Source organism: Xiphias gladius, chromosome 3 (assembly GCF_016859285.1).
Source record: "Xiphias gladius isolate SHS-SW01 ecotype Sanya breed wild chromosome 3, ASM1685928v1, whole genome shotgun sequence".
Lineage (NCBI taxonomy): Eukaryota > Metazoa > Chordata > Actinopteri > Istiophoriformes > Xiphiidae > Xiphias > Xiphias gladius.
The window spans coordinates 25,050,128-25,076,549 of NC_053402.1; the positions used below are offsets into that span (position 1 = coordinate 25,050,128).

The following is a 26,422-nucleotide window of genomic DNA, read 5'->3' on the forward strand; positions in this document are numbered from 1 at the left end:
CGTCCTGCGAGAGCAAGATATTTATTGGTTGAAGAGTGGAATAACCCTTCCCGCCAGGCATATACGTGGATTTGATTGGCTGTTGACACGTCCTTCTTTTGCTTGGGTCGGCGCGGAAATAGACGTGAGCGTGGCTGCTGGGGATAAAATATTAACGTGAATATCAGTGAGACTAGTTCATATTAATCCGTCATCAGAAGACGAAAAGCCAGAACAACAGCTGGCGGCGCACTTATGTAATTTCAGGGGGGCGTTATCTTGCGCGATGGACCACAGTGGGGCCGAGACACCTAGCATAGCTCATAAAGTTCTCACGTTTGAAGATACCAAGGAAAACACGCAAGAGTCCCTGTCTGTCTCCATACCCGAGGTCAGTTTGACCTTTCAGTACGTTAACGCACAGCTCGAACAGCCTGCCTTAATATACCCGCGTATGACACCGACCTCTTACTATAATAATTTAAAGTAGCTAGTGTTTTGTTGCCGTGTTGCGCTTTTATAGAATCGATGCTCACTCCCTAAAAATGTTTGAATTTATGTGATATGTATGGTATGCAGCTGACAGAGGAAGGAGCAGAGGACTTATACGATACATACGCGTCCTCTCCTCAAATTCGGCGTAAGCCCATTACACAAAAAAGTATTTATTTAAATACAAATTTAACTCATAACTGCTATACCGCTCCCGTTAAACCGTGGCTAATTTAAATGAACCATGGGTATATGAAGCGTCTCTACCCGCCATAAACAATAAACAGATTTTAAATACGGTAAGCTTGGGTCTCATCTTCAGTTAGCACACATCCAGTACCCAGAGACCTATCTGTTTGAATCAAATTTGGCTTAACACGGCTGGATTGCCTCTTCTTGTCCACTAGTCAAAGTGCAGTATAGAGGCCTGACGAGTTCAAGTTAAATGAATCAGCGCGCTGCGTGCTGGATGAAGACGTTAACTACTCCTGCACTTACTTTGGAGCCTGAACCAGTTCTTTATATCTGTGATTTATTATTATTATTATCATTATTGATTTATTTGCCCATTGTTTTCTGAACTATTTGATTGAATGGATCAATAAAACGCTTCAAAATTATTGTAACATGCTCACCACAGGTTGTTCAAATGCTTGTTTTGTTTTTTTGCTCAACCCATTTACATTTATTTACAACAGAGAAATGCAGAAAGATAATCTTGTGCAACCATTAATCATCAAAAGTGTTGCGGATCTTTCTGTTAATCATCTAACCTATCAATGGACAAATTATTTCAGTTCAAGTTCAATCCCAACTCAAGGTCCACTTACAAGGTTTTTTTTTCTGGCCTTTCAGCTGTTAGTGCACAGTCTTCATCAGCGGATGGAGTCTGTTCGGTCGTCATGGAGATGGATCTGTTGAAACGCGAACTCAGTAGCTTCTGCGATTTCATGTCATTTTATTTTGTGACTCAGTTCACTGATGAAGACCATGTGATACCCTTGAAAGCGCAGGAGGAAGTCAGTGTGGACCTTGACTCTCGTGCTGATTTGAATGAATTTATTTTTTTGTGCTTACATGGTGCATATTCCTGAATTAATTTGGGGTGTGGGGTAGCGGGGGCCCCCTGATAGGTTAGTCTGGTCATGGTGGAGGGTATTACGGTATTTGCTGATTTTCAGAATATGCTAACTATTCGTACATTGTCTCGTGACTTCAAACAGTCTTGCACATTTAGGATTTCAGGAGCAAGACGTCCTTAAAATCTTGAATATGCTGGCTGTGTGTTTGTTATCATTCGTCGCGTCTTGTTCAGCGCCCAGATTACCTGTGATCCTCACTCTCAGGTTCTTGATCCACAATATGGCATGTATGTGTGGCCTTGTGCTGTGGTGCTGGCTCAGTATCTGTGGACCCGAAGAGAAGAGTTGAAAGACAAGACGGTGCTGGAGGTGAGGAGAATATTTCCGCTCCGGGATCTGCGCTGCCGTCTTGGAAAAGCGCTGGTACTGCAACAGTACAGTGACCAGTGCATTTCTCTCTCCACAGCTTGGCGCAGGTGTGAGTCTCCCAGGCGTGGTGGCTGCGAGGTGCGGTGCAAAGGTGATCCTGTCAGACAGCGCTAAGACTCCTCCGTTACTGGAGAACTGCAGGCGCAGCTGTGAAGCCAACGGCCTGCGTGATGTGGTTGTGTTGGGTCTCACCTGGGGAGAGGTCTCTCCGGATCTGGTTCTGCTTCCTAAGCTGGACGTGATCCTGGGATCAGACGTTTTCTACGAGCCTCAAGGTCGGTTCGTATACAACAACAAAATGTACAGTTGATCGGGGCCGTAGTCCCCATAGAGGACACTGAGGAGCAGTTTACAACCTGCAGTTGCACACAACTTATGCATGAAGCGATTTTAAAGGTCTAGTTCTGATATTCTTTGATATGACATGATTTTTTTATGCAGACATGAAAAAACCCAGTGGATAACATGTTCAAGTGAAAACACTTATTTCCAACATGGTTTTGTCAAAAGATGAAAACACAAGACAAACAACTTAAAACTTAACAAGAAAATCCTGAAAGTAAAAAGAAAAAAAGTCACCACGACAAATTAAATAACAAATCACCCGAATTAAAACTGAGTCTTCTTTAGAGTCAGTAAATTTAATTGAGACCGATTAATAATAAATTAAAAAAAGGGATTATTTGATGTAGTATTTCTCCAATGAAAGCGTATTGGAGAATTCTTTGAAACAGCATTCATGCCGTCACATAGGGAGATAAAACGAACAGAAACTACAACAGTCCAGTTAAATTAATAAATATAATGTGAAAATATTTTCAGCTGAGGCGATTGGTCAAGTAATTGACTTCTCGATCGACAAAACTGTATCATCCGCTGGCTCCAGCGCATCAGACGTGATTTAAACCAACACTTTTTACACACTGGAAAACTTGTCATTGTCTTCTCTGGTAGTAAACTAAATATTTTGAGTTTGGGACGCGGTACTAAGTATAATCAATTTGAATATGCCACCGTGGGCTTTGGGAAATATTTCCTGGTAACAGTTAATCGAGGAAATATTTTGTAGATGAATCATCAACAAAAATAATGTTTATTTGCAGCCGTAAAAATATTGAGTTAAACCATTTTGCAGACCTTTCCTGGTTTTGGGGTCAAACATTTCTCAGGGGGTTGGAGGTTTGGCTGGAAGAGGTTGGACTCTTGATCTCAGTATTTCTGAAATCCCAACTATAGCCCCGAATTTGACCTGATTTGAGATCGGAGCCGATACTGACGAATATGTGCTTCTAAGGCTGTGCTAAAAGGCTTGTGTGCAGTAAATCATAAGAATAATAAGGCCGAGAAAAAGTATTCTAACGGATATATAAAAATCACATTCAAATCCATGTAATATACTGATAGTATTAAAATGCATGTAAATTAACCCAGTGTATACAAATATAACATGTACATATGTCACAGTTGTAAGTCAAACTACAAACAATATAATTTACAATATCACGTATCTAAAACTAACTCAACATTTGAAACCTGTTTCAGATTTTGAAGATGTCCTCGTGACTGTCGCTTTTCTTCTAAGAAAAAACCCCAGGGCCCAGTTCTGGACCACGTACCAAGAGAGAAGGTAGACCTGCTTTGTTTCTGTGGCCATGATCTGTGGGATGTGGGAAATGCTGTTTCTTAAAGGCTGCTGAACAATGAAATACAATACAATAAAAATACATAACTAAATAGATACAATAAATACAAAATGAAAGGTAAATGAATACACAGTTCAAATAAAAGCCCATTCAGACTGGATTTGTGTTTCTAGAGGAGGTGTGGGGATTTTTAACATCACCTGCCCTGTCATTTTCCACCCCCACCCCAGTAATAAGTACAGCCGCAGTGACCCACTGTTCCTCTGTGAACCAGCTGCTCCTGCTGTCATTTCAATCCCGTCTGAAACCTCGTCCTTGGATTTCATCCTGAAATGTCATCGGAACGAAGAGTTAGATTATTGAGGAGCACAGTGAAGATGTCGACCTGGAAACCTGGAGGTTCTGGATTCGGTTCAGCTCTGTGTCACTGATTCTGTTTTAACCCTCCTCCTCTTCCTCCTCGTGTTTCAGTGCCGACTGGTCGATTGAACCGTTGCTCCGCAGGTGGAAGCTGAACTGTGTCAACATTCAGCTGGAAAACTTTGACGCTGATAAATCTGAGCTGGCTGGATCGAATCTACCGGGCAGGCACAGTGTCCAGATGATGATTATCACACTAGAGACAGAAGACTGTCGGACTGTAACAGACCAAATGTTTCCCAGAGGACGGTCCAGGGAAACAACGAGATGTTGACCGCTGTGCCTCGTCCAGCCATAAAACTGCGGAAAGTCTGAGACTAACTGGGTCAACAGTGTTTAATTTTGAGGGCAGGTTACAAGAATCACTGCACACCTTTATCATGGCAGAAGGTGGGGAGAGTAATATGTCTGAAGAGTCTACGTCAGCCGGCTCAGGGCTTCTCGAAGTGCTACACGACGACATCTGGACTTGCTTGAGGTTCTTGAGGACGTTTCACTTCTCGTCCGAGAGGTGAAACGTCTTCAAGAACCTCATGGAGAGAGTAATGTTTTATTTGCACAAATAGCATTTATACTTGTGAGGAAAAGTTCACATTTGACATGTTTATTAAAAACGTGTTTAGAAAAGAATCCAGATTTAAAGTGTTTTAACTGATTAAAATGTTTGTAATCCCAACCTACACGACTGAGTCATATTTTGAACACTAGTTGGTCTGGTTTCATGCGGCACATTTAAATCCGTAACATTAAGATCTACTGCCTTTTTGCATTTATGTCTGGCTACAGGTTGTTGAGGACTAGAAGGACGAGTTCCCCACACTTTCAGCCTCTCTTTCCCGTCTCTGCCTTCACGAGCTGTTAGTTGTACTTTTAAAGAAGCAGTATAGATGTACAGTTGCCCCCCTGGGCCAATTACGTGTTTACATTTTGTGGATTTTTGGAGGTGAAGGAAGTGAATCCGCCCCCTGCAGCAGACAGACATTAAAATGAGCCTTTCTTCAAATGTTAGTTGATGCTCTTTGACATTTTATTTCATCATCTTAAAAGTAGAGTAATTGTTTTTGTCTTTTTTACACGTCTTATTGTGTTCCTGTCTTCTATATGTTGCTGTACGGACAGATTTTGGGTTCAGCTGCTACAAACTGTGGAAACGATGCTGCTGGAAGAAGACTATAAAACATCTGTTTAAACTTTCACTCCTGCTGCTGTTAAAATGTATTTGTGGTGAGCATTCTTCACCCCCCCCCCCAGTTTAACGTCTGACATGTCGTTCTTGCTCCGTGATCACAGAAACTCTCACTTCCACTACACGACCCCTACGTCATCACCTCCATCTGCTCACAGAAGGAGACAGACAACAGAGGCGATACATCAGTGTCTACAGAGACTCACTTCATCAGCTGTCACTCAGTGATGCAGCACATCCACTACGAGGAGCAGCAGGGACTTGAATGCTGTTCAGTCCAGATGTGGAGCAGCTGTGCAGCGTAGCCATCTTCCTGGCAGCTCTCATGTTAACGTACGGCAGTGAACACACTGAGCTGGAAGCTCCCAGACAAGTGTGTGTCCTCTGTTTCCACTGAGGACTGGAGCGAAATGTGCAAACTCCTGAGAGTCACGATGATTCGTTACTGCGCAGACAGTAGATACGGAGATACTGATGGGATTCCTGGACTTCAGCAGAGGTCCTGGTCTGTACAAAGACCACATGATTACGACATGTAATGATGCTTCTCTGAAATAAGAGCCAGTGATTTGCAGGCTTCAGTCAGACTGATCCTAGAGCAGGGACAGAGATGAAACTGATCAACTCTGTAGTGTTGAAAGGAGAGAACAAACAGTTTCAGATCAGATTTGATGGTAGGACAGTTTGATGAACAAGGACCATCGTCTCTGTACATCTGGCGAGGCTGTCAGCTGTAATCCAGCTTTGTTTCCTGTAGACACGAACACAACAACAGTGTTGAGTTGACAACCACCATTGTGTGACTGCTTAGCGTGACTACAGTTGTCAGGTTTAGTCAGGCCAGATAATGAAAAGATATGTTGAACTTTCTTCGTGGTACAGGCCGGCGGTTTTCCTAATTCTACTCCCATTTGCCAGTCCATCCTTGCCTTCAGCTGCCCCGCACCACGCCTGCTCAAACTTACCTGCTTCCCTGAGTTGTTCACCCTCACAAACAAATCCCCTGTTGTTTCCTTTTTGAATCCAGTGAGTTCAGCTCTAAGTTCTTACTCTCAACGGCTGCTGATGGACATTTCAGCACTTGGTGATGTCTCCAGGCGTGTCGTCCTTGAGAAGACCTTGGTCTACACCCTGATAGAACGCGCCAAAGTGAAGCTGCACCTGAACATTGAGGACATGTTGGGTCCTCACCTTTTCATTTACTATGATTTGGGGGAGCCGGAAGCAAATCAGATGTTGCTCCTAGCATGAATTTAATTCCCTCCAGCTAACTGTCTTCTTTTCTGCATCGGAGCCACTGGCGCAGCTTTAATCTGTTTTTAAAAAAAATCTGTTTTCAAGAACACCTTGTAAATAACACAATGCTTTAGGGCAATATAAAAAAATATTTAAAAAAAATTACAACAGCTCCATTTAGTGAACTGACCTTAGAGTCTCCAGGCTACAGTTTGGACCTTCCAGTCCAGCAGACAGCAGCTTCATTCCTGAACCATGCAGGTTGTTGAGACTCAGGTCCGGTTCTCTTAGATGGCAGGGGCTGGACTTCAGAGCTGAGGCCACAGCTTCACAGTGAGTCCCTGAGACTCCACAATCAGTAAATCTGTGATTAGAGAATATATAGAATCTGTTACAATGGAATCAGACAATTTTTAATAAAAAATACACAACAGACATAAGTAAACGTCATAATTTGATGTGAAACACCAGCTCTTCACATTTGTGGTTCAGCTTATATTTTGTTATTTTGTTTGACATGAAACAATAATTCTCATCACTCTCTATCATACCTACAGACTTTTAATGGGGATCTTTGTTTTACTTTAATCTTACAGATGGAAGGCAGGAAAATGGGTTTACATTCAGGGACAGAGCAGAGAGGCTAGAAGCCTCGTACTTCTGTTACCCTGTCAACACATTTAGGAGGAATCTGATTGGCTGCTGCAGGTCGGGAAGTTATCCAGACGAGAGCCGAGGGAAGCAGATTCCCCATTCTGCACCGAGAAGGTTTTTCCAACGCCAGCGACGCCGTTGGTCAGAACCACTCTGATGCGTCTCTGCTGGTCAGACAAAGATTTAAAGATGTCGCAGCACTTGATTGGAGTTTCATGGAAGGTCTTCATCTTGGAAGCTGTCTCAAGCTGCCACACCTCATGTTGGGTATTAACCTCTTCCCTCTGTCCCTCTGTGATGTAGAGCTCAGTGTGGATCCTGTTGAGGAGGGTTCCACTTCCTGTTCCATCAGTTCCTTCAGTCACACGTTCACATCTGTTCCTCAGACTGACCTTATGTTCATCTTAAACCTCCTGCAGACCACTATCTGCTGGAAGAGAAGAGACAATGTCAGACTGAAGAAAGAGAATCTGAGAATCTGCTGATTATTTTCATCAGCTACATAAAAACTAAAGATGAGCAAAGAAGAGCTTTTAAATGTTCTGGTATTTATAATCATCTTAAATGCCAATGCTGTTTGAGACAACAAATGACACTGTAGAAAACAACAGGTCCCGTTTTCAGAGATGAAACACAGACTAAGAAAACAGATCAAATGAGCCCCATTTTAAAGTTCTTACACTGGCTTTAGAACTGATTTTAAGATCCTGATCATCACATTCAAAGCAGTTTGAAGCTCAAAGAATTTTACATTTGCAGAAACAGTATCTCTTGTAAATTGCTCTCAACAACGCCTTTGTGCCGCAAGGCTTTCTTATAATCTCGTAATATTTGAATTTGGCAAACCTGTGGCTGTATCCCGGTATTTTGGCTTAGTTCTCTTTGACTTTGCTGTTGCCATTTTGCCTGCACTTCGCACAGCACTGTCCGCTCAGTGTTCTGTTTGTTAGGAACACCCAGCTAAAACTAATCCAACACTGTTTCAATAAAAAAATAACATTAGAGCCGTCACGAAGGAGGGTTTTACTACAAGAATCTCGTTTTATACTACATTAGTTTTACTTTTAAATTTTCATAATCTGTATCGTCTTGCGTTTTAAGTGTAAAAAACACAGTCAAAACATTGTTTTAAAATAAAACTCCAGGAGATGGCAGTAAATAACGTAAGCCCCGGTGAAGAAGAATTTCACTACCCACAATTCTTTGCCTCTTTCCGGTTCCAACCATTCGAGCCCTAAGATGGCGGACCGGCGGCGAAGGAGGCGGCGCGCGTCCCAGGACAGCGAGGACGACGACGAGTCCGGTTCGGGTTCGGACAGCGGGAGGTCGGGGTCCCCGGCGATCAAGAGCCGGGGGAGGGATCCTGACCCGGCGGAGGCGACAGCATCCCGGGCCGAGGCGAAGAGCGACGTGGAGTCCGAGTGTGTGAGTAGCGGCTAACTCCGGAAGCTAACGTTAGCTCGCCGAGTCGACGGTTCCATGTCCCGGCCGGGACCTGGGACAGATACCGCCTCCAGTAAAACTTTTCCTCGGGGCCCGAGTCCTTGCTTTGGCTTGGTGTTACCGTTGGGGAATTATCAGTGGATGGATAAGTTGTAGATGCATCTGACTTTTGGCATAAACAACTTGAGATTAGTTTAATGTTATCTTGAAGGAAACTACGTTAACGTTAGACAAGTTAGCGGTTTAATCGTTAGCAGCTCAATTCTACTGGGGACATCTTAAATTTACACTTTTGTGAATACGTCATAGTATGTTAAATTAACAATTTAGAACACGAGCTGTCTACGTTGTGAACTTTATTGTTATTGTATTTTCTGTTGTGAGAATGAGATGGAAAGACGCCAGCTGGAGCACATTTACATGATTAACAAATGTGGCCATAACACTGGCTCCGGCTTCTCCCCGGTTATTTTGCACTGCCGCAGGTTTGACCAAATATTAGAGGCTGTTTGCTCCAAATTTGTCCCGTGGAAGTGCCAGCTGGGAAGGCCGTGTGTGCGCACAGGTGTGGACGCAGTGTTGGTGGGCTGTTGTGGGGGTCAGTTTTTGTTTAGCAGCCCGCTAGGGGCCTAGCGGGCTCATGCTACCTCTCCACCGTGTGAGTCTGCCACGTCCAGCGCACGTTACTCTAGACTTAGATGACCCGGCGAGGTGTCGAGGGCTGCTTCTCTCTCGTTAAAATTACGTTTCCAGCGTCAGCGCCATCGTGGTTGGGGTTAGGCTTAGCAGAGAAAACTGGTTAGAGTTCAGATACGGTATCTCAGAAGACCGGTTGGGGTTAGGGATACGGTTCGTTCAGAAGCGGTCTTTGACGCAACACCCGAGATCTGTTTGGTACTGACGAATACACCATAAAACCAAAACCCCCACCCCACTCTCAAAAATCCTTTCAAAAAATCAGCTGTGCTTCCCCACGGGGCCTCATGTGGTTGAAAGGTGACACTTTCTCAAATGCAGACATGTGCTTGCTGAGGTATAAATGCAATAAAAACAATACCTCAGTGTTTTTTTATGAATGGAATGGGAGTACAAGTCTTTGGGATTTGCTGGATCTGGTTCCTGCAACTCTGGCAAGGACTTTGACCTCAACTTCACACCAACAACAGTGCAGGCTGTGTTCAGAGTACAAACATAAAATATAGCATAATAATGACCACACAATGGGTCCTCTCAAGAATGAAGTGCAACATAAATGAGTGAAAAAGATGGAAAACATTGTTTAAGTAGACGTCTAATTTACATGTCACTTTTGTCTTATGCAGCTGTAATAACTAAGTTAACATGAATATAGATGGATAGTTTAAATGGTAGTTGAAAACTGCAAGTACCTTCCCTTTTTGTTTATTGTGCTTCCATGATACTCGTCCCCCAGATTTTTGTCATTGCAAAGTTCACAGACCCTGTGATTCCTTTCCAAACCATACATCCCAGTTATATTGGGGAATCTGATGATCCTAGCCCCGAAGTTACAGACACCTGTAATGTAATGTCTGCTTTCATACAATAGATACCTTTCCATATTAAACTCCAGTGAGTCTAAAGGTTTATCAGACGTCAAAACACTGCACTGATCTGTTACTCAGACTGGACTTTCTGAATCATATTAACATCTCACTTGTAACCAAAACAAAAACACACCTGTTGTGTGTGTTCATTGTCCTATGGAAGAAGAAGAGTTGTTGTTTTCAGCAGCCAGCTCCCAGTGTGATTGTATCAAAGAGTTTTAGGAAAAGGCTGTGAGCAGTTCGGTGGTGCAGCTGAGCTTCTTTAGCTTCCTGGAGATTAACACTTTCACGTCTGTCATGAGTCATAGCTGATTCCTTTTTTTGTCCGTCTCTTTGCAGGAGAGTGAAGATGGGGTGGGAGAAGGTAAGACATTTATTATTTCCTAGTAACATATAGCACCCATCCCACAACCTAGTGAGATGAAAATAGCTGGCACAAAGAACATTAAAAGTAAATTAAAAGAAAGTAATTGCGGTTTTTCCATTTTTATTGTAGTGGGACATGTGTAATGTAGTAATGTAATAAATGAGGGCTTATACCCAGCTTGTAAAATGTGACAATATCCTGTATCATGTAATGAAGCATTTGTTTTGTTCATGACTGTTGTAGAATCTCTGTGAATCCCGATGCTGCCTCAGTTTTTATCCTTGGAACCCTGACACTAAAATGATATCTTTCTATCTGCCTGTCCTTCTTGTCCAGCTGTCCTCTCTGACTACGACAGTGCAGACCCCGAGGAAAACGGCTCTCATTCAGAGGTAAAACACATCAGCTGTATGAAATTCAGTAAGGTTTAACACATACCCATAAGTGAACATGTCTGTAGATCCTACAGTGCTGGTAAAATGTACTGAAGGGGGAAAGAACGCAAGTAAGTAAAATACTTAAAGGGGTGTATACATTTTCTCAGTTCTGTAGGTTTTTCACTTATCTCACTGGTTGTGGATAAGGTGGGTACAATGTCTGAAATAACCAGTTCAAGCCTCAAACCAGAGTGAAGAAGAAAGTTGTTCTCAGCACTGCCCTGATGGCAGGTCTTTTATGTCGATATAGCAGTTAAAACCACTTTAAAAGTTTTTTCAGGGGCTTTATTTTCTTAACTCGTTTATATCTTTGTGTGAACGTTTTCCTTGGCCAAGTCTAATCTTGTATTTTTAATCAGGATAAAATGCTAAATATAGTAGGTAGAGTTCTTGAAAAGCTAAACCCCCTGTTCCTCTGTGTTTCATCAGGGAGTGGAGGAGGAAGAGGAGGCAGAGCAGTACAGCGATGAAGAAGCTCCAGCAGCAGCAGCAGCAGCAGCAGCAGCAGCCAGTGAGCCCAAACCTCCTGCTGCCGATGGCCCGGCAAAGGGAGAGGACGGGGAGGAGGAGGAAGCAGAAGGGGAGGGAGGAGGACAGAGTAAAGAGGAGAGTAAAGAGGAGAATAAAGCTGAGGAGAAAGGAAATCTAGCTGGAGAGAGACAGAGTGGCGATGGACAGGTGAGACTCACTGAACCTCTGCCAGAGTGGCCTCCACAGCTGTGGCTTCACAGTGTGGCACAAAACTTCACCACATATAAAAGTGACCATGTGGAGCTGGATTGCAATATACAATAAATCATACAAAAATTTGAACTACAATTAGATATTGCAAACATGCTGCAGCAGTACATTCAGTTTCATTACTGCATCCACATTCAGTGCTTGATTAAAGGCCTTTACACTGTGTGATTTTAGGGTTGTCTGAGAAGGTAAGTTGAACGAGAAAGGTAGAAAAATCTGTGGCCTTCAGTCCAAAACGGTGGTCCTGAGACTCGTCGACCGGCACCCGATTTGAAGCTTAGGCCAACAGAGACAGCCAGTGGCAGCATTCAGAAAGAGTCCGAAGTTTAGGATGCTGCTATAACTGACCTCAGAAAACTAACCAATCAGAATATGACAGGAAATGATGCAGAATATGTCGAACGTGCCACTTTTTAAAACAAAGATTACGAAAAAACACACAGAAAACAACGATGATGGGAGCGAAAGAGAGAGGAATTGGTGTGACTCTGGCAAAGGGAAAAAACTTGCGTCGCTGCTCTCATATACTTTTTTCTCTTTACATCGTAACGCTGCCGATGCCCACGCATCCATTGAACAACCGGACAGCCTCAGACTGATATCGTACAATCTGACACAGATTGAGGCCGAGATTTTATTTGACCCATCTCACGCAGTGTGCAATATCATAAACTTACATTTGTAGTATTTGCACAGTGTAAAGGCGCCTTAACGCAGGAACAGGCAGGGTTTACCCCAAGAAACTGGATGGTGGAAGAGGATGTAGAAAGAGAAATGGATCATTTTTTAGCAATACGGTATACTGCAATTCAAACTTGATTCAGTACCATTCATTAATTTTATTCATACTTACTGATTCATTTAAAACATCCCATCAAGCCAGCAACAGAATATAGGCAGGCTGCAATGCTATATTAACTGTCATTGAAATTTTTAGTAGGCAAGGCCTATGCTGATTTTAATTTCAATGTAGTCCAAATGAAGTATGAAGTAATGAAGTATTTTATTGAGTGCGAACTCTATGCAGTTTGGTCATTAATAAACTTGCCTACGGTAAACCTAATAGTCTAACTTTTTGTAGCTTTTCAGTATGAGGCCATGGTGGGGTATTTGGAGCTCCTCTTGTGCTTTCGCTAGATCCCTTCCCTTCAACCAGCCCCGAGAGAATGTCCTGACCAAGCTGTGGCACAGGGCCCATTGCTCGGGCTGTGTGCCTTGCTTAGTGCCTTAGTTTGCCGCTGCCAAATGTACATTGTGACCAAAGCAGTTCAGCCACGGCGGTGTGTTTCCTCATCTCTCTTGCAGGTGCAGATCTTGCACGTTGCCTCGCCTAAACTGGTTGGCTTTCCCTGTTCAGAAATCTTCCCAAAAAAGGCGAATAAAACATTTGCCAGCGTTTCCATTTCAAAAAACAAAGACTGAAACTCAGCAGCACCGAATAAAAAATAGAAAGTTGGTAGGGAAAAAAGACAGTCGTAACTCTTGTTTTCATTGTGAATTTATTTAACATTCAATACACAGTTACGCAGCGAAGGATAAAAACAAGAAGGGCTTAGCCTCATGGGGGGGGGATGTGAACATGGCGGTTGACGCGGTTGCTTGGCATCTCCTGCGGTTTGCATGTCATTAGTCCGGTGCAATTGCAATATTGCGGTTAATGCGACAGCCCTTGCCCTGATTAATTGAATGTGAAGTAAACATACAGTGTGATCGACTACAGTTACCAGACAACAGTATAAACGATCACCTCACTCATTAAGTACATAACCTCTGCTCTGTGATGTAGAGCCACTGCTTGCTTTCCCTGAAGCTTAACAAGCCTATATTTAATTACAATGTTATTTCTTCTGACTTAAGTCGAGGAACATTTTATTCCAGGTGGAGGCAGGCCGCCTCCACTGTAAAACACTGGTAAACCCGACAGATCCTAAAACACACCTGCTGCTTGTCGAGGAATAATACCTCTGACCAACATTAAACATATAATAATTATGTTAGATAATATTTTACACATAATGATTTTGAATCAGCAGCCGCAGAACGCGTAATGGTTGACAGCAGACAGTTGAACCGTTAGACGCTGTCATCATGATGTCTTCTTCTCTCGTAACTGATACACACACATGCAGGAGTCCACGGATGATCCCGAGACGAAGGCGGGAGGTAAACCCGGTCAGCAGCTCGATGATGATGAGGACAGAAAAAACCCGGCCTACATCCCCAGGAAGGGTCTGTTCTTCGAGCACGACGTCAGAGGACACGCTCAGGAGGAGGAGAGGTACAGGCAGAGTTTTTATTTATCATTTTATTATTGCCATTATAATTACTTTTAGTGCATTTTTGCATTTAGTTTGTTTGGTTAAGAGCTCTCCAAAAAATTCACTTCATCAACTGCCTGTTTTATGTTAAGGTGGGGGGAAAAGAAAAGGTTAAGATGCTGCACATTATTATCCATCAGGAAATAAATGTGGATGTTGTTATATCAAGTCATTTTGTTAGGTTTGATATCGCCCAAAAGAAAAAAATTAACAACAGACAGGTGGTGTTTATTTTCCACCCCGTCAGTTCATAAAATTTAAGATTTGTTTTTCGCTTTTGGTAAAGGACGTAAACTTGTTGATGTAATTTAAAATAAATTACAACAACAATTTGACCAAATTCTAAGCAGATTTTGAATCCGCTATGATCAAGTTAAGCTTTTGATCACTGTGTTTGTTCAGCATATTACAGTTGCTACTCTTTAATACTCCTCGATTGCCGCATTACAGCCCTTTTGGGTGATAACATACAGACGACGGGCTTCCTGCATTTGCCTTTAACTTCATCGTGTCTCCCTGTCTGTGTCCTTTCAGACCTAAAGGTCGAAACAGGAAGTTGTGGAAAGACGAGGGTCGCTGGGAGCACGACAAGTTCAGGGAGGAGGAGCAGGCGCCCAAGAGCCGCGAGGAGCTCATCGCCATCTACGGTTATGACATCCGAAACGGTGGCGGCCCCGGAGACCGGCCATACAGGCAGCGCAGGCCCAGGTGAGCTCTGCCTTAACTGAGAATAAAGCAGAAAGACAAGAAAGAGGCGATTTAATCTCGATACCATAATTTACAGCACAATTTATTACAGTAGTATATGAAAATCAACTTGAACCTTGCTGCAGATTAATGATCCATCACAGCCAAGATTCACCAAACCGTAGTTTTTGTTAAATTTTGCTAATTGAGTTATATATAGTAATTCTTGGATGTTGCAGTGTGGTTAGACGCACCACCAAGAAGAGACCTGGAAATGGTTTGCCACTACATTACTACTCCATTTTGTCACATTATCCCACTAATAAATGGGGCAGTTTAACACATCGGGCCTTTAATAAATCCTCCTTCATGAGGATTATAATGTTTGGTTTTTATTGACTGTTTGAAAGAGGAGTTGATTTATTTTAATGGTTGTTTTCGAGGCTGTAATTTGTGGTGATGTCGAACTGTACTGGGTTATACTGAGAGGTGTTCCTAATATTTTGTCAACCTTAAGTCGTAGAAATGGGATGGACAAAATATTTGTTAAGTTTAATCTGTTGAATCTGAAAGTTGGCATCTCTTTGTCTCCCTCCAGGCAGAGCGTGTCTCCCAGCAGAGACAAGCGGTGGAGAGAGGGAGGAGGAGAGCGACCGGTCCGATCCTGGCAGAGCGGAGGAGGAGGGCTGAACCGAGGAGGAGCCCCTCCACCTTCGTCCATCCAAACCTCCTCGACATCCCCTTCCTCTCCCTCTCTCCTCCGCTCAGCGCAGCAACAACCCCTCCAGACCGCCTCCCTCCCGCAGCAGACCATCCCACCAGAATCAGATGCACCTCCCACCTCAGTCCCACTACAGGAATAATGAATCTAACGCGCCCCAGATGCATCCCCGAGAACGACAAGGCCCTAAAGCTCAATCAGAGCCTGCGGGAGACAGGTCTGTGGTCAGCAGGGGAGGGCGCGGTGGTGGGGGAAGGGGGGGTCCCTCTCTGGTCATTGAGAACAATACTGTCAGCCAAGGAGGCGTTGGGGAACAGGACCTGAGCTTAAGTGCCGCAACGACGGCGGCATCGTCACAGCCGGGCGGTTACCAGTCCGCTTCACCGAGACGACAGCAGCAGGAACAACGAGGCAGCGCCGACAGATCTGCGTCTGGATTGGCTGCTTCCTCCACCACCACTGACCCCTCCCTTCAATCAGCAGCGACCAATCGGGAAGCCTCTCCTCCCATTGAGCGGCCGGTGGAGCGTAAATCTTACTCGCTGGCTCGCAGGACTCGCTCTAGGCCCGCAGACCTGGGCAGTAAACAGCCGTCCATGGAGGAGTCTGCGGCCGGAGGGAACGCCTCGTCCCCCGGCAGTGTGGGAGGGAAGAGCTGGACGGGAGGCGGAGATGGGCCGAGCCAGGCAGGAGCAGCAGGGCTGACGGAGCTGGACCAAGATGTGGCTCGACTCAGTCTGGCAGGACAGAGCTGGAGCCAGAGCCCGACGTCATATATCCGCTCTGAGATGAGAGGTGAGTGGAGATGACCTCAGGCTTCTCTCTACACACCTGTCACATACGCTCAGGTTGTTTTACTCTGCTCACGCTTCTTATTTTGATTTATTTTTTTAATAATATCTACTATACTTTATATACTATAAAATGTAACTGGGAAAACAAAACAATTATTAACGTTAACATAAAACTAGAGTTGGGTAATATGACCTGAAATCCGTATCACAGTTGGTTTTAACTAGCAAGGAGAAACAAAATGTCTTTTTAAGTACACTGGTGCACAAGATTCTCTGTCAACACAAGAACGGTAAACAGGAAATAATGGATTATAACTCTGAGCAACATTTATGTAACACATTCCAGCGGTTCTCAGGGGTTTTTCTGTCTGACCAACCTTTTGTCAATCCAAATATAATTATCCCACCCTACCTCCTAACACACAGAACGCAATAAGTCAGAGTTTGCTGAATGAGTTAATTTCATAATTTGAGTCTGCATCCTGTTCCCAGCAATTTTAGGGCACGAAATTATCCCTGTGTGTCCGCTACTCTGACGAACTCAGCTCAAATGTTGGAGAAATGCAGCTGGGGGCCAGTGCAGATGAGAACAAACTGGTACACAACAAATATCACGTTGGTCATACGTAGGCTGTAGTCACCAGGATACAGATGAAAACGAAGCCGGAGCTCGCTGACTCCGCAGGCCGCTGACTGTCGTAGCGGAGTCATGTGGTCATCATATCAACATTGACCGCCACATATTGCTTTTATGTTTTTGCACATGAGAGCGTGCCGCGTGCGTGTGCCGGGACTGGGCTCACTGGCCCATCACAACGTGTGATCAGTCCTCACCTACCCGAGCGGAGTTGGTGAGGCAGGGCCGGCTCTAGACATTCTGGTGCCCTAGGCGCCCTCCATCCCCACCTCACATTATGCCACCAGTACTGCCTCATCGCCACCCACTCATTTTTCAGCGGTACAATGGCCACAGTGTTGGCTATTATTACTGATAGTGGTCAACGAAATTCAGCACAATGCCGTACGTTGTAGGAAGGAGCAGTTATCCAGATAGCTAGCTTCTGGCTAGCAGTGGTGGAAAGTAACGAAGTACATTTACTCAAGTACTAACACAACAAATTGTTAAAGATTAAACCAGTGGCTTCCAACCTTTTTGTCTTCTGACATTTAACAGAGTATATCAGCGTCACATTTCAGAAGTCTATGAGCTGTTAACAGCTTCGCCAAACAGTGATTTTTTTTTTTTTTCTTTCCCCCCCTCTAAACTTCCTACGTGGTCTCATTTCAACAAATGTTCAAATGAGCCAATATCTCAGCGAAAATCAAAGATTAGAGAAGAATACACAAACATATTTGTGTATCAGAACTTTTTTTCCTGTTTCCTCTCCCGTGAATCACTTCAGGGCCCCTCAGATTTATCTGGTCTCCCTGTGTATAAAACTGTATATAAAGTAGTTCAAAGAAGCTCCACCTTCACCAGCTACAACAGCAACATGCTTCAGTATTAATCATCTAATGTCAGATATAATAATAAATCTGTCAGAGCCAATAAACCAGTACTTTTAATTTAACACTTTAACTACATTTTGCTGCTAATACTTAAATACTTTAAGTGAAGTAGAATTTTTCATGAAGTTCTTTTACTTGTAATGGAGTATTTTTACTTTGCTGTATCGGTTCTTTTACTTAAGTAAAGGATCTGAATACGTCATGCCATTCAGATGAATTTCCTTCAAACATTATCTGAGTATAGCAGCTATCATAGCATTATTATCTAACATTAGCGTAATTGCTATTCTATAGCTACATTTTAATGTTAACATAAGAAAACATTCCTCCCTATTCTTCTGTCTTTTCCTCCTCATCTTTTCTCAATTTTTATATTTATAATATTTGCATTGGAGCACGACATACACGGTATTATTTAATAATAGATGTAAGAACTACCTCATGGTTCTGAGGAACGATGGCTCTGACTGACATTTCTGTCCACAGGCCTTCCCAACCCCATGCACATCCCCGGCGGGCCGCCTCAGTTCTCCAGCATGGAGGAGATGGGTGTTGGCTCCAATCGGGCCAAACGCTACTCCTCCCAACGTCAGAGAGCCGTACCTGAGCCGGCGCCGCCCATGCACCTGGGAGTGATGGAGGGACACTATTACGAACCCAGTAAGATGATAACATGACATGAAACACAGAATTAGTCAAAGATAACACACTGGATATCGGGTTGACGCTGACGAGTGCCAATGAATAAGTGAGCAGCTTTAGCCTTTTTTGGAAATATCCTTGTAATTTACATCTAAATATTAGCTAATTTTAAAGAAAGTATAAGGAAAAAATCGGAGGTTTTGTGTTCATGTAGAAAAGTATTAAAGAAAAGCATCAGTAGCTGAGGGGTGCCTCAAACTGGAGTGTCAGTCTGTGTTGTACTTCGTCTCGCTCACCAGCAGAGGTCAGTCAAGGTCAGGGATTACTGTGTTACATAAATGTCTTTATGTGGTTTACATATTTGACTTTCCTGTACTAGATCTTTGTTAAAGTTTTGGAAATTCATTTTCCCTCTATGCCCCAACACTGGTTTGGTCCGATTGCTTACTTTCCTAACGGGCCAAACATTCTTAGCATGAAGGGTAGTTGGTCTTAATTTTTAGAGTAGGAGGAAAAGTATTTTATCAAGTGCCTCCTATATCTACTGATACTAAGAAGAGCTCCAGAGGAGTCCTGCTCATGCACCCACCTGTTAGGTGGTGCATGAGCTAGAGGTGAGAGACAATCATTGCCGACAACAAGCTCATTAGAAGATACCGTTTTTGTGGCTCGGCCTTTCGCATGTTTTCTCTCGAAAAACACGAGCTCAGCGCAGCCCTGAAACAGCAGCTTTGTCATGGTGTGGATTTCCTCCCATACCAACAATTTCTGCAGATTACTGCGTGTTTGGTAATACAGATGATGATGATAGTGTTTAAACAGCACTGTAATGTTATCAGGGTGGAGTTGATTTTAACTAGCTTGCATCATACTTGAAAAGCTAATCATTTATTTTGGATGAACCAGTAACTACAGCTGTACTTCAGTGCACCGCTGGTCATGATCACTTCGTTAAGCTCCCTCTGCCTCTGTTTCGCAGTGTCGTACCAGGGACCAATCTACGCCCACGGGGATGGCCCCGCCCCCATCCCACCACAAGGCATGCTGGTCCAGCCTGAGATGCACATCCCCCACCCCGGTCAGTGGCATCTGGTTACTTATTCGTTTCAGAAGCTGGTTTCTTTTGTTTTAAGAATTAAAGTTGGGATTTATAAATGCTTTTGTATGAGTCGCTCCTCTCTTCGCCTCCTCTTCAGGTCTCCATCCCCACCAATCAGGTGCCCCGATTGCTAACCCCGCCCTCTACGGAGGCCCACCTGTTTCTCTGTCACCGGGGCAACCACAGCAACTGCTGCCGCCGCCTTTCTACCCTCCGCCAGGCGTCATGACCTTCCCTTACCCTGCCATGTACCCAAACCCACAGGTACACATTCTTTGTTTGTCCAGGTATCTCAAGGCCTTGAAAAGGCTTGAAAAAATTCTGATTTCAGTTCACTCAAAAAAAAAAAGGCCTTAGAAGGTTTTAAAGTCTTAAATGTCTTTTCTAGCCTGCTGAAGACCGTTACTTTAATCGGAAAATGTTTATCCACATCATCTTTAGTCATTAATGAATGATATTAGGAATTATTTCAAACACTTCTGGGAACTGCTGACAAAAATGTGAGTATGTGAATATCACAGAAATTCATGACCTTAGTAACTTAGTAAGTCATTTGAGGTCCTATAATCCCTTATATTCTAATATTTTTGATACTTTGGCCAATGTGGTGATGAAACGGGTATTTGGTTGCATTCTATACCTGGTATCAAAAATGTCACTTAGCAGTGCTTTTAATACCATCCAGTCTCTCACACTGGTTCATAAACAGATCGAAGGGTCAACGGCAACTTCTTTCTGTGAATCTATATCGATTTTCAGTAACAAGTCGAAATCTCCTGGAATAATGACCATTGTAGTGTTTCATCAGTTCTCAGCCAAATCATTCATTTTTTTAAATTCTGATGTTGAGGCTGTAATGACTTTTGAGAGAGAAAACGTTTCATTAAAAGTCTGTAGATTAGCATTTTCAGAATAAAGTTAAAATAAAAACAGGATCATGGTGTGTCAACCTTTTAATATCTAGAAAGCAGTTATGGGTGTGTAGTGATTAGTCTTGTTAATTAGACTGAAAGGACACACGCAAGGCAGCGCCTGTAACGCAACTTTGTTCACTAACACAAACTTCACGGGGCAGCTTTAAATTGGATTAGGTTTGTACGTGTGACTCTAACACTGGCTTTTCCCCGTGTGTCAGGGTCAGTCCCAGGTGACCTATGGGGGTGTGACGTACTACGACACGGTGCAGCAGCAGGCTCAGCCCAAGCCTTCGCCCCCCCGCCGCACGTCCCAGCCCGTCACTGTCAAGCCCCCCCCTCCGGAGGTGCCCTTTGCCTCAGAGTGACCCCGCCCCTCACCCCTCCCCGATCCCCAGTCTCAGCCTCACTCCGATCCGAAAATGACAGGTGAGAACGCCACCTCTGTACTCGTTTACTGCCATGTCACGGTCCGGGGGTGGGACAGTGGGGGTTGTGTGCTTTGACCGTGGATTTAACCTGTCAGCTTTAAACTCAATGACTTTTAAAATAATTTTATCTGCTATATGGAAAGTTAGACTTTCTCGGAACAGTACGAAGGGTCAGTTAATGAACGAGGCGCAAACATTACTTGTAAACAACGTCAGTCAGGGGTTTTTTTTTTTTTTTTTTTCACTCATGTTTCTTATTTGTTTGATCATTTATGTATTTGCCTGAACAGATGTGCGCCCCTACAAAACCCTGGTGCCCTAAGCTTTTACCTACACCACCTGCACCGGCAGTTCCGAGCCTGTTTGGTTACAGGGACAGGTGCCGGTCTTTCCTAAACAGGTCGGGTTGGGTCTGGTCTGGATTTAATTTAGAGATAACAGGTCATATCTGGTCCTGGCCCTGCAGGACTCTCTTTTGATGTAGCTTACATTTAAACAAAGCCATTAAAATCAAGAGTGCATTATAGGGTTTCCTCCAGGTCACCCAGATCTCCCACATCTGGTCTCATGATTGATTTTAGTCAGTAAACAACAGCCACACTCAGTCGATATGTGTCATTGGCTGTGTGAAACTGTGCCTCTTCTCCTTTTCCCTAACGGTTTCGGATCCTCTCTAGACATTTTTTAAGACATAAAAATCCTCTGCTTGGGATAATAGAACAATAATACAATAATATCATAATTTGTGTTTGATTTTTCCACAAAATTCTAAAAATGGCAACTTTTCCCGACAAGTCAATTTTTAGTGTTTGTGACCTGGAGATTTCACATCGCATTGTAAATTTTGTACTGGGCAACGATTGGCTCCAAACTAGTAGTGATGTCGTAAATCCTGCAGGTACATCCAGGTGTTAAACTGAAATTTAAGCTGGGCTCAGAGAAACGTTCCTCTTTCACCAGGTAAATGTGGAAAGAAACTCTGCACAGTGAAGTCAACAACATCCGTGAGCTCAGAACGTAAAGCGAATTTTAGTCAGTGGAAAGAACCTCAGACCACCGAAGCCTCACGTTAACTCCAGATAAACTGCTGAAGACATTTTTGCACAGAATGACGACGAAAAGTGTAAATGTTTACGGGCACCTATTGTTTTAAAACAGACGTTAAATGAACTATCTTTTAAGTCGAGTCACTATCAGTGCAGGCAGTGTTTGTGGACGTCTGATCAGTCTCAGTAGAAATAGAAAAATGTAGGTGTTTCTGTTATGTGTTTGTAGGAGCGGGGTGGGAGGGGTCGGTGAGGAGCTGCGGTCCCCATCAGCAACCACCAATAGTAACGAGGGAGGGACGGGTGGACGGACGGGTGGACGGACGGACGGGTGGACGGACTCTGCAAATGACCCACAGCATCACTGGTGGAATTTTTCCTTTTATTTTTTTTTCTCCCCTCTTTGTTTTGGGCCCTGTAGCAGTCAGGTGGATCAGCTGTGTTGGCGACGTATCGTAGTCAGACTGCTCTGTAACTCACAAGTTCGATCCCGCCAACGTGTCTTTTAGCAACAATGTTGAACCTGAAAATGTAAAAATAAAAAAAAAAGAGTTCAAACCCTTTAGAGCCACTTTGAAGCATTTAACGTCTCAAGAGTGGAACGGACAAAGTCGAACTCTGCTGCAGCTGATGTGTCTAAATGAAAAGTGAAAGTCTGGTTTAGAAACTTTTTTTTTTTGTCCTTTTCATGGTTGAGGTTTTCTGTGGACACAGGAGTCGGACTGAATCCTGGAAACAGCAGTTAACAGGCAGCATAAGCATTTAGAGTTTGTCTGTGGGACGCTCTGTTATCCAGTTATTTTCTGTTTACTTCACACTGTAAAACCAGCTGTTTTGTTAAATAGGAAACGGAGGGTTAATATGTTCTTGTTTTCCACCATCCACCCTAGTTACACTGTTAATACAAAAGGTTTAACAAGATAAAAACAGAAGCTAATTCGAGAGTTTATCTGCAGTTTGAGGGATGTTTGTGAGGATCAGTCGTGTATATAGTTTGAATGCAGCTCTCTGTCATGTTAATACGTTCATAGGTGACCCGGTGCTTCCTGATCTTACCGTCACGTTACAGCTGGTTGGCGTCTGCTGGTTTTAGATTTTTTTTTTCTTTTTCTTTTTTTAAACTTCACACAGACAGACAGTTCTTACAGCTGAAGGTTTCCGCCTGCTTTTCTTTTATTGATTCCTTGACTCCAGATACGTCAGCCCTGTTTTTGTTACTGTAACTGACTTTTTTAAGTGGGAAACCTGGATTCAGAAATCTAGACGGCTGCACGTCGTGGACTCATATTTAGTCTGATTTATCCTCAGTCACTCTGCTCTCAAAAAAAACCAAAAAAAAATTAACATTTACAACTTTACTTCAAGTCGCCCTCTTTAACATTAATAATCAGTTTATAAACCTTATATAGTTTATAACTCGGTGTTTATTAATGTCTAACTCCTCCCGTAGACACGCGTCAGCGGAGGCTGCTGGATGAACAGACGATGAACCACAACACAGTAAAACACAGCTGTGATAATATCAAATATGCCTTCATAGGAGAAGTTAGAATCATTGACAAGTACTTAATACTTAAAAATGTCCTTATAGCTGTGCACAACTACATTATAGTGTGTTATGAAGCAGTTATTACATTTAATGATTAGATTCAACATCTCTTAATCTGAAGATTATTTTCTCGGTTTAATTGATTGTTTGGCCTATAAATGTAAGAAAATTCTTTAAGAAAAAAAATAATAATTTTGCTGTGAAATTTGGTGTAGTTCAAGATTGCTCCATCAAATTGCTTGTTTTGTCCGACCAACGCTCCAGGACCCAGAGATATTCAGATGACAATGATATAAAAAAGAGAATACTCATATGTTCACATTGGAGAAGCTGCAGCCAGAGAACGGTCGGTGCTCTTTCTTTTAACCAGATAATGGACTTAAATGTTAAATCAACTATCAAAACTCAATCACTGAAACTCTGATTGCACTTCGTGTCGTGTTTTTATCTCACCGACAGTAACGAGAACAGAAAGCAGTCGCTGTCATTTGTCTTCCAAAAACAATGGAAATAAAACACAGAATTGTATGTCTTAAGCTTAGGGCCGAGCGATACAGCTAAAGAATCAAAATCTGGAACATTTTTCAGGTTTGTTGGGAGAAATTTCAAATTTTTTCCCTGCAGATCGCAATCAGACGAAAACACGATTGAAACGTTGTAGTTTGTGTGATTTTGTGTGCAAGACAGTTGAGCAGGAATGACCCGCAGAAGACCTGCACCAACTGCAAGCATATTCAAAAACTACAGGTTATCTCACACAGCGGGAAAGTGTAACTCAGACAGATTAAAAATCCGTTTCAACGCAGACAAGGCAGAAAGGTCTGCTCACTAATCCCCCCCCGTTTGTGTTTCTTAACATCAGTCTGGTACCTGCAGACAGCCGCTAGCTGGTAGCAGCTCCCCGGCAGCTAGAGAAGACCATTCCTAGATACAAACGTTAAAGTCGGCGAGTTGAACAGAGACAGCGAACCGCCCTCAGTCGCCGCGGTCCTGTAAATGAAACCGTCAGTCATTCAATCTGCAACCTCTTTGATATTCGAGTAATCGAACCAAAACAACGGTAATGTTCTTGTTAAAGTTTCTCGAATGTGAATACTTTCTGCTTTTCTTTGCTTTCCATGTTAGTGAGCTGCATATCTTTGGGTTCAGATCAAATAAGGAATTTCCACATGTCAGCTTGCCCTTGGCAAAGTTGCGATGGGCATTTTTCACTAGTTTCTGATATTTGACAGAACGAACAGCTAACTGAATAATCAAGAAAATAAAAGGCCGATTAACAGATGAATCATGAAAATAGTCCGACAGTTTACTTCAGTTTACAGGACTGTCATGTCTGGACTGTAATGATTGGATTTTCATTTTACACAATGTTCAGATACAAAAATTCAGATGAATCGCATCCGTTGGACATATCGCCCGGCCGTACCGCGGACTGTTTTCTCTTTGTTGACGTGTACGGTGAAATGCTACCATGGTGACTCACCATCCAATCACAGTCTGCCACGGCTTCGACAAAGTCGGAGAAGAAATGAAATGTTTTTCCCGGGTCCTCAAAGACCCGCAGGGTAAACGCGTCAGCCGCCGAATTTAAAACAGAGCGATGATTCGACAGAAGACGGGCCGTGTTGTACCTCCCGTGACTATTAAAGTGACTTAAACAATGTCAGCGCTCCTTTTAAAACTCCGTTTCTCTGCCCTTCTGAACGTAGAGTACGTTATTTTCTGACAGCAGCTTTTCATTTCCCTCCTCTAGATGAGCAGAAAGTTTGACTATCGACAAACGTTGCACAAAAGCCCGTCTGAGAGAAGCTGCTGCTGGGTGGGGGCGTTTATTGTCGCTGTATATAGAAATCTAAATGTGTATATAGAAGCTTGAACAGATAAAATAGAGCAGTAAACATATTCTAATAATACTAGTGCTACAGAACAGTCAGCTTCTGATTCTAACGGCATCGGCAGGGACCTCGAATGTTAACGATGGATGGATATAATTTAGAAAGAAGTAGCGACGACAAAGGAGCTTTGATTTGTTTTGTATTTTTTTCCTTTTTTCAAATGTCACTGTTGAAATATAATACTGTTTTGTTTTTTTAATTTGTATTATTAGTAAATGCAGGAGGCAAACGACGCCTCCCTGTCATGATTTATTTGATTCGCGTGCTAACCCTCGATGGCAGGCCTAGGAAACCACTTTATGAACTGAAAAAGGATCGACTCAAAAATCTCGTTTATTCCCGGAGGTTATCTTTACCTCTGAGAATACGTTTTCAGAGGTAAAGATAGCCAGTAGTAGTGCCTGCTCATTGTTCACTGTTTCTCCTCCTCCTCCCAGTTTCATTTTTCCGTTGAACTCTAAGAGTGAGGTGTCCGTGGTCGTCTCTCACCGATGAAAACGCAGAGAGGGGTAAATGTGGAAGCCCTTTTCTGCCAGAACCAGTTAGAAAAACAAACCGATGGGTTGGATTCCTTTTCAGTCACATCACCAGGGACGTCCCGAGGGCGAGGCACGGCGGCGGCGGCGTCGTCGTCCTCACGTCCGGACACGTTTGATCCATCCAGCCTGCCTTATTACAGAGGGTGTAACCTGTTTGTGGCGGCAGCTTCACCACACTCCCGGCTCAGAGCGGTGACGATTGATTTAGGCTCATTTGTTATCGGTCCCATTATTTAGATGGAGTCTTTTTGAATGGATGTTAATGGTACAAGGTGTAGAAAATGTTCCTCGGGCGTTTGGGTCTGACCTCAATCGTCATCGAGTGTCAAATGTTAGTTTCTTGAATAAATCCCCCTCCTGTGCCGGGAGTGAGCTGACTGCCGTCCAGTTTCCAGGCATGTGTGTTGAGTGTTTGACCTTTGACCTGAGCTGACCAGACTGTTCACTGTGACGGCAGCGCTCTGTTTGTTTCAGTGTTACGACGACGGTGATGGTGATGATGATGGTGATGATGATGATGATGACTGCATCGGAGGTTTTGTCTCTGTATGTGGAGAGCGTTGCGGTCCACACAGAGGATCAATAAAGAACATAATAGTAAAAT

General features: G+C 43.3%; 2 protein-coding genes and 1 long non-coding RNA gene across 4 annotated transcripts; 2 read left to right on the top strand and 1 right to left on the bottom strand.

Moving 5' to 3' along the window:
* Positions 1 to 65: 65 nt before the first annotated feature.
* Positions 66 to 4,692, top strand: mettl23 (methyltransferase like 23). 2 transcript variants are annotated; one of them, XM_040124084.1, is made up of 5 exons: positions 66 to 370; positions 1,818 to 1,922; positions 2,020 to 2,257; positions 3,525 to 3,609; positions 4,097 to 4,692. In XM_040124084.1, exons 1-5 carry the CDS (start codon positions 266 to 268, stop codon positions 4,317 to 4,319), a joined length of 756 nt encoding a protein of 251 aa, XP_039980018.1. In that variant the 5' UTR covers positions 66 to 265; the 3' UTR covers positions 4,320 to 4,692. The 2 variants fall into 2 exon arrangements, with proteins under 2 accessions (XP_039980018.1, XP_039980019.1); XM_040124085.1 differs by having other exon boundaries at positions 283 to 370; positions 1,787 to 1,922.
* Positions 4,693 to 5,338: 646 nt separating this feature from the next.
* LOC120788345 lies at positions 5,339 to 8,424 on the bottom strand. The gene is made up of 4 exons (XR_005707220.1): positions 7,968 to 8,424; positions 7,019 to 7,551; positions 6,658 to 6,831; positions 5,339 to 6,544 (listed from the first exon to the last, which is right to left on the bottom strand). It is a non-coding gene; the product is annotated as an uncharacterized LOC120788345 (long non-coding RNA).
* On the top strand, positions 8,322 to 26,421 carry casc3 (casc3 exon junction complex subunit). Its single transcript, XM_040124024.1, is given in 13 exon segments — positions 8,322 to 8,546; positions 10,469 to 10,493; positions 10,833 to 10,888; positions 11,363 to 11,611; positions 13,804 to 13,952; positions 14,527 to 14,700; positions 15,278 to 15,427; positions 15,429 to 16,195; positions 18,190 to 18,363; positions 19,325 to 19,423; positions 19,542 to 19,708; positions 20,580 to 20,787; positions 22,065 to 26,421. Coding segments are annotated over 12 exon segments (2,343 nt in total). The 5' UTR covers positions 8,322 to 8,360; the 3' UTR covers positions 20,727 to 20,787; positions 22,065 to 26,421.
* Position 26,422: the final 1 nt, after the last annotated feature.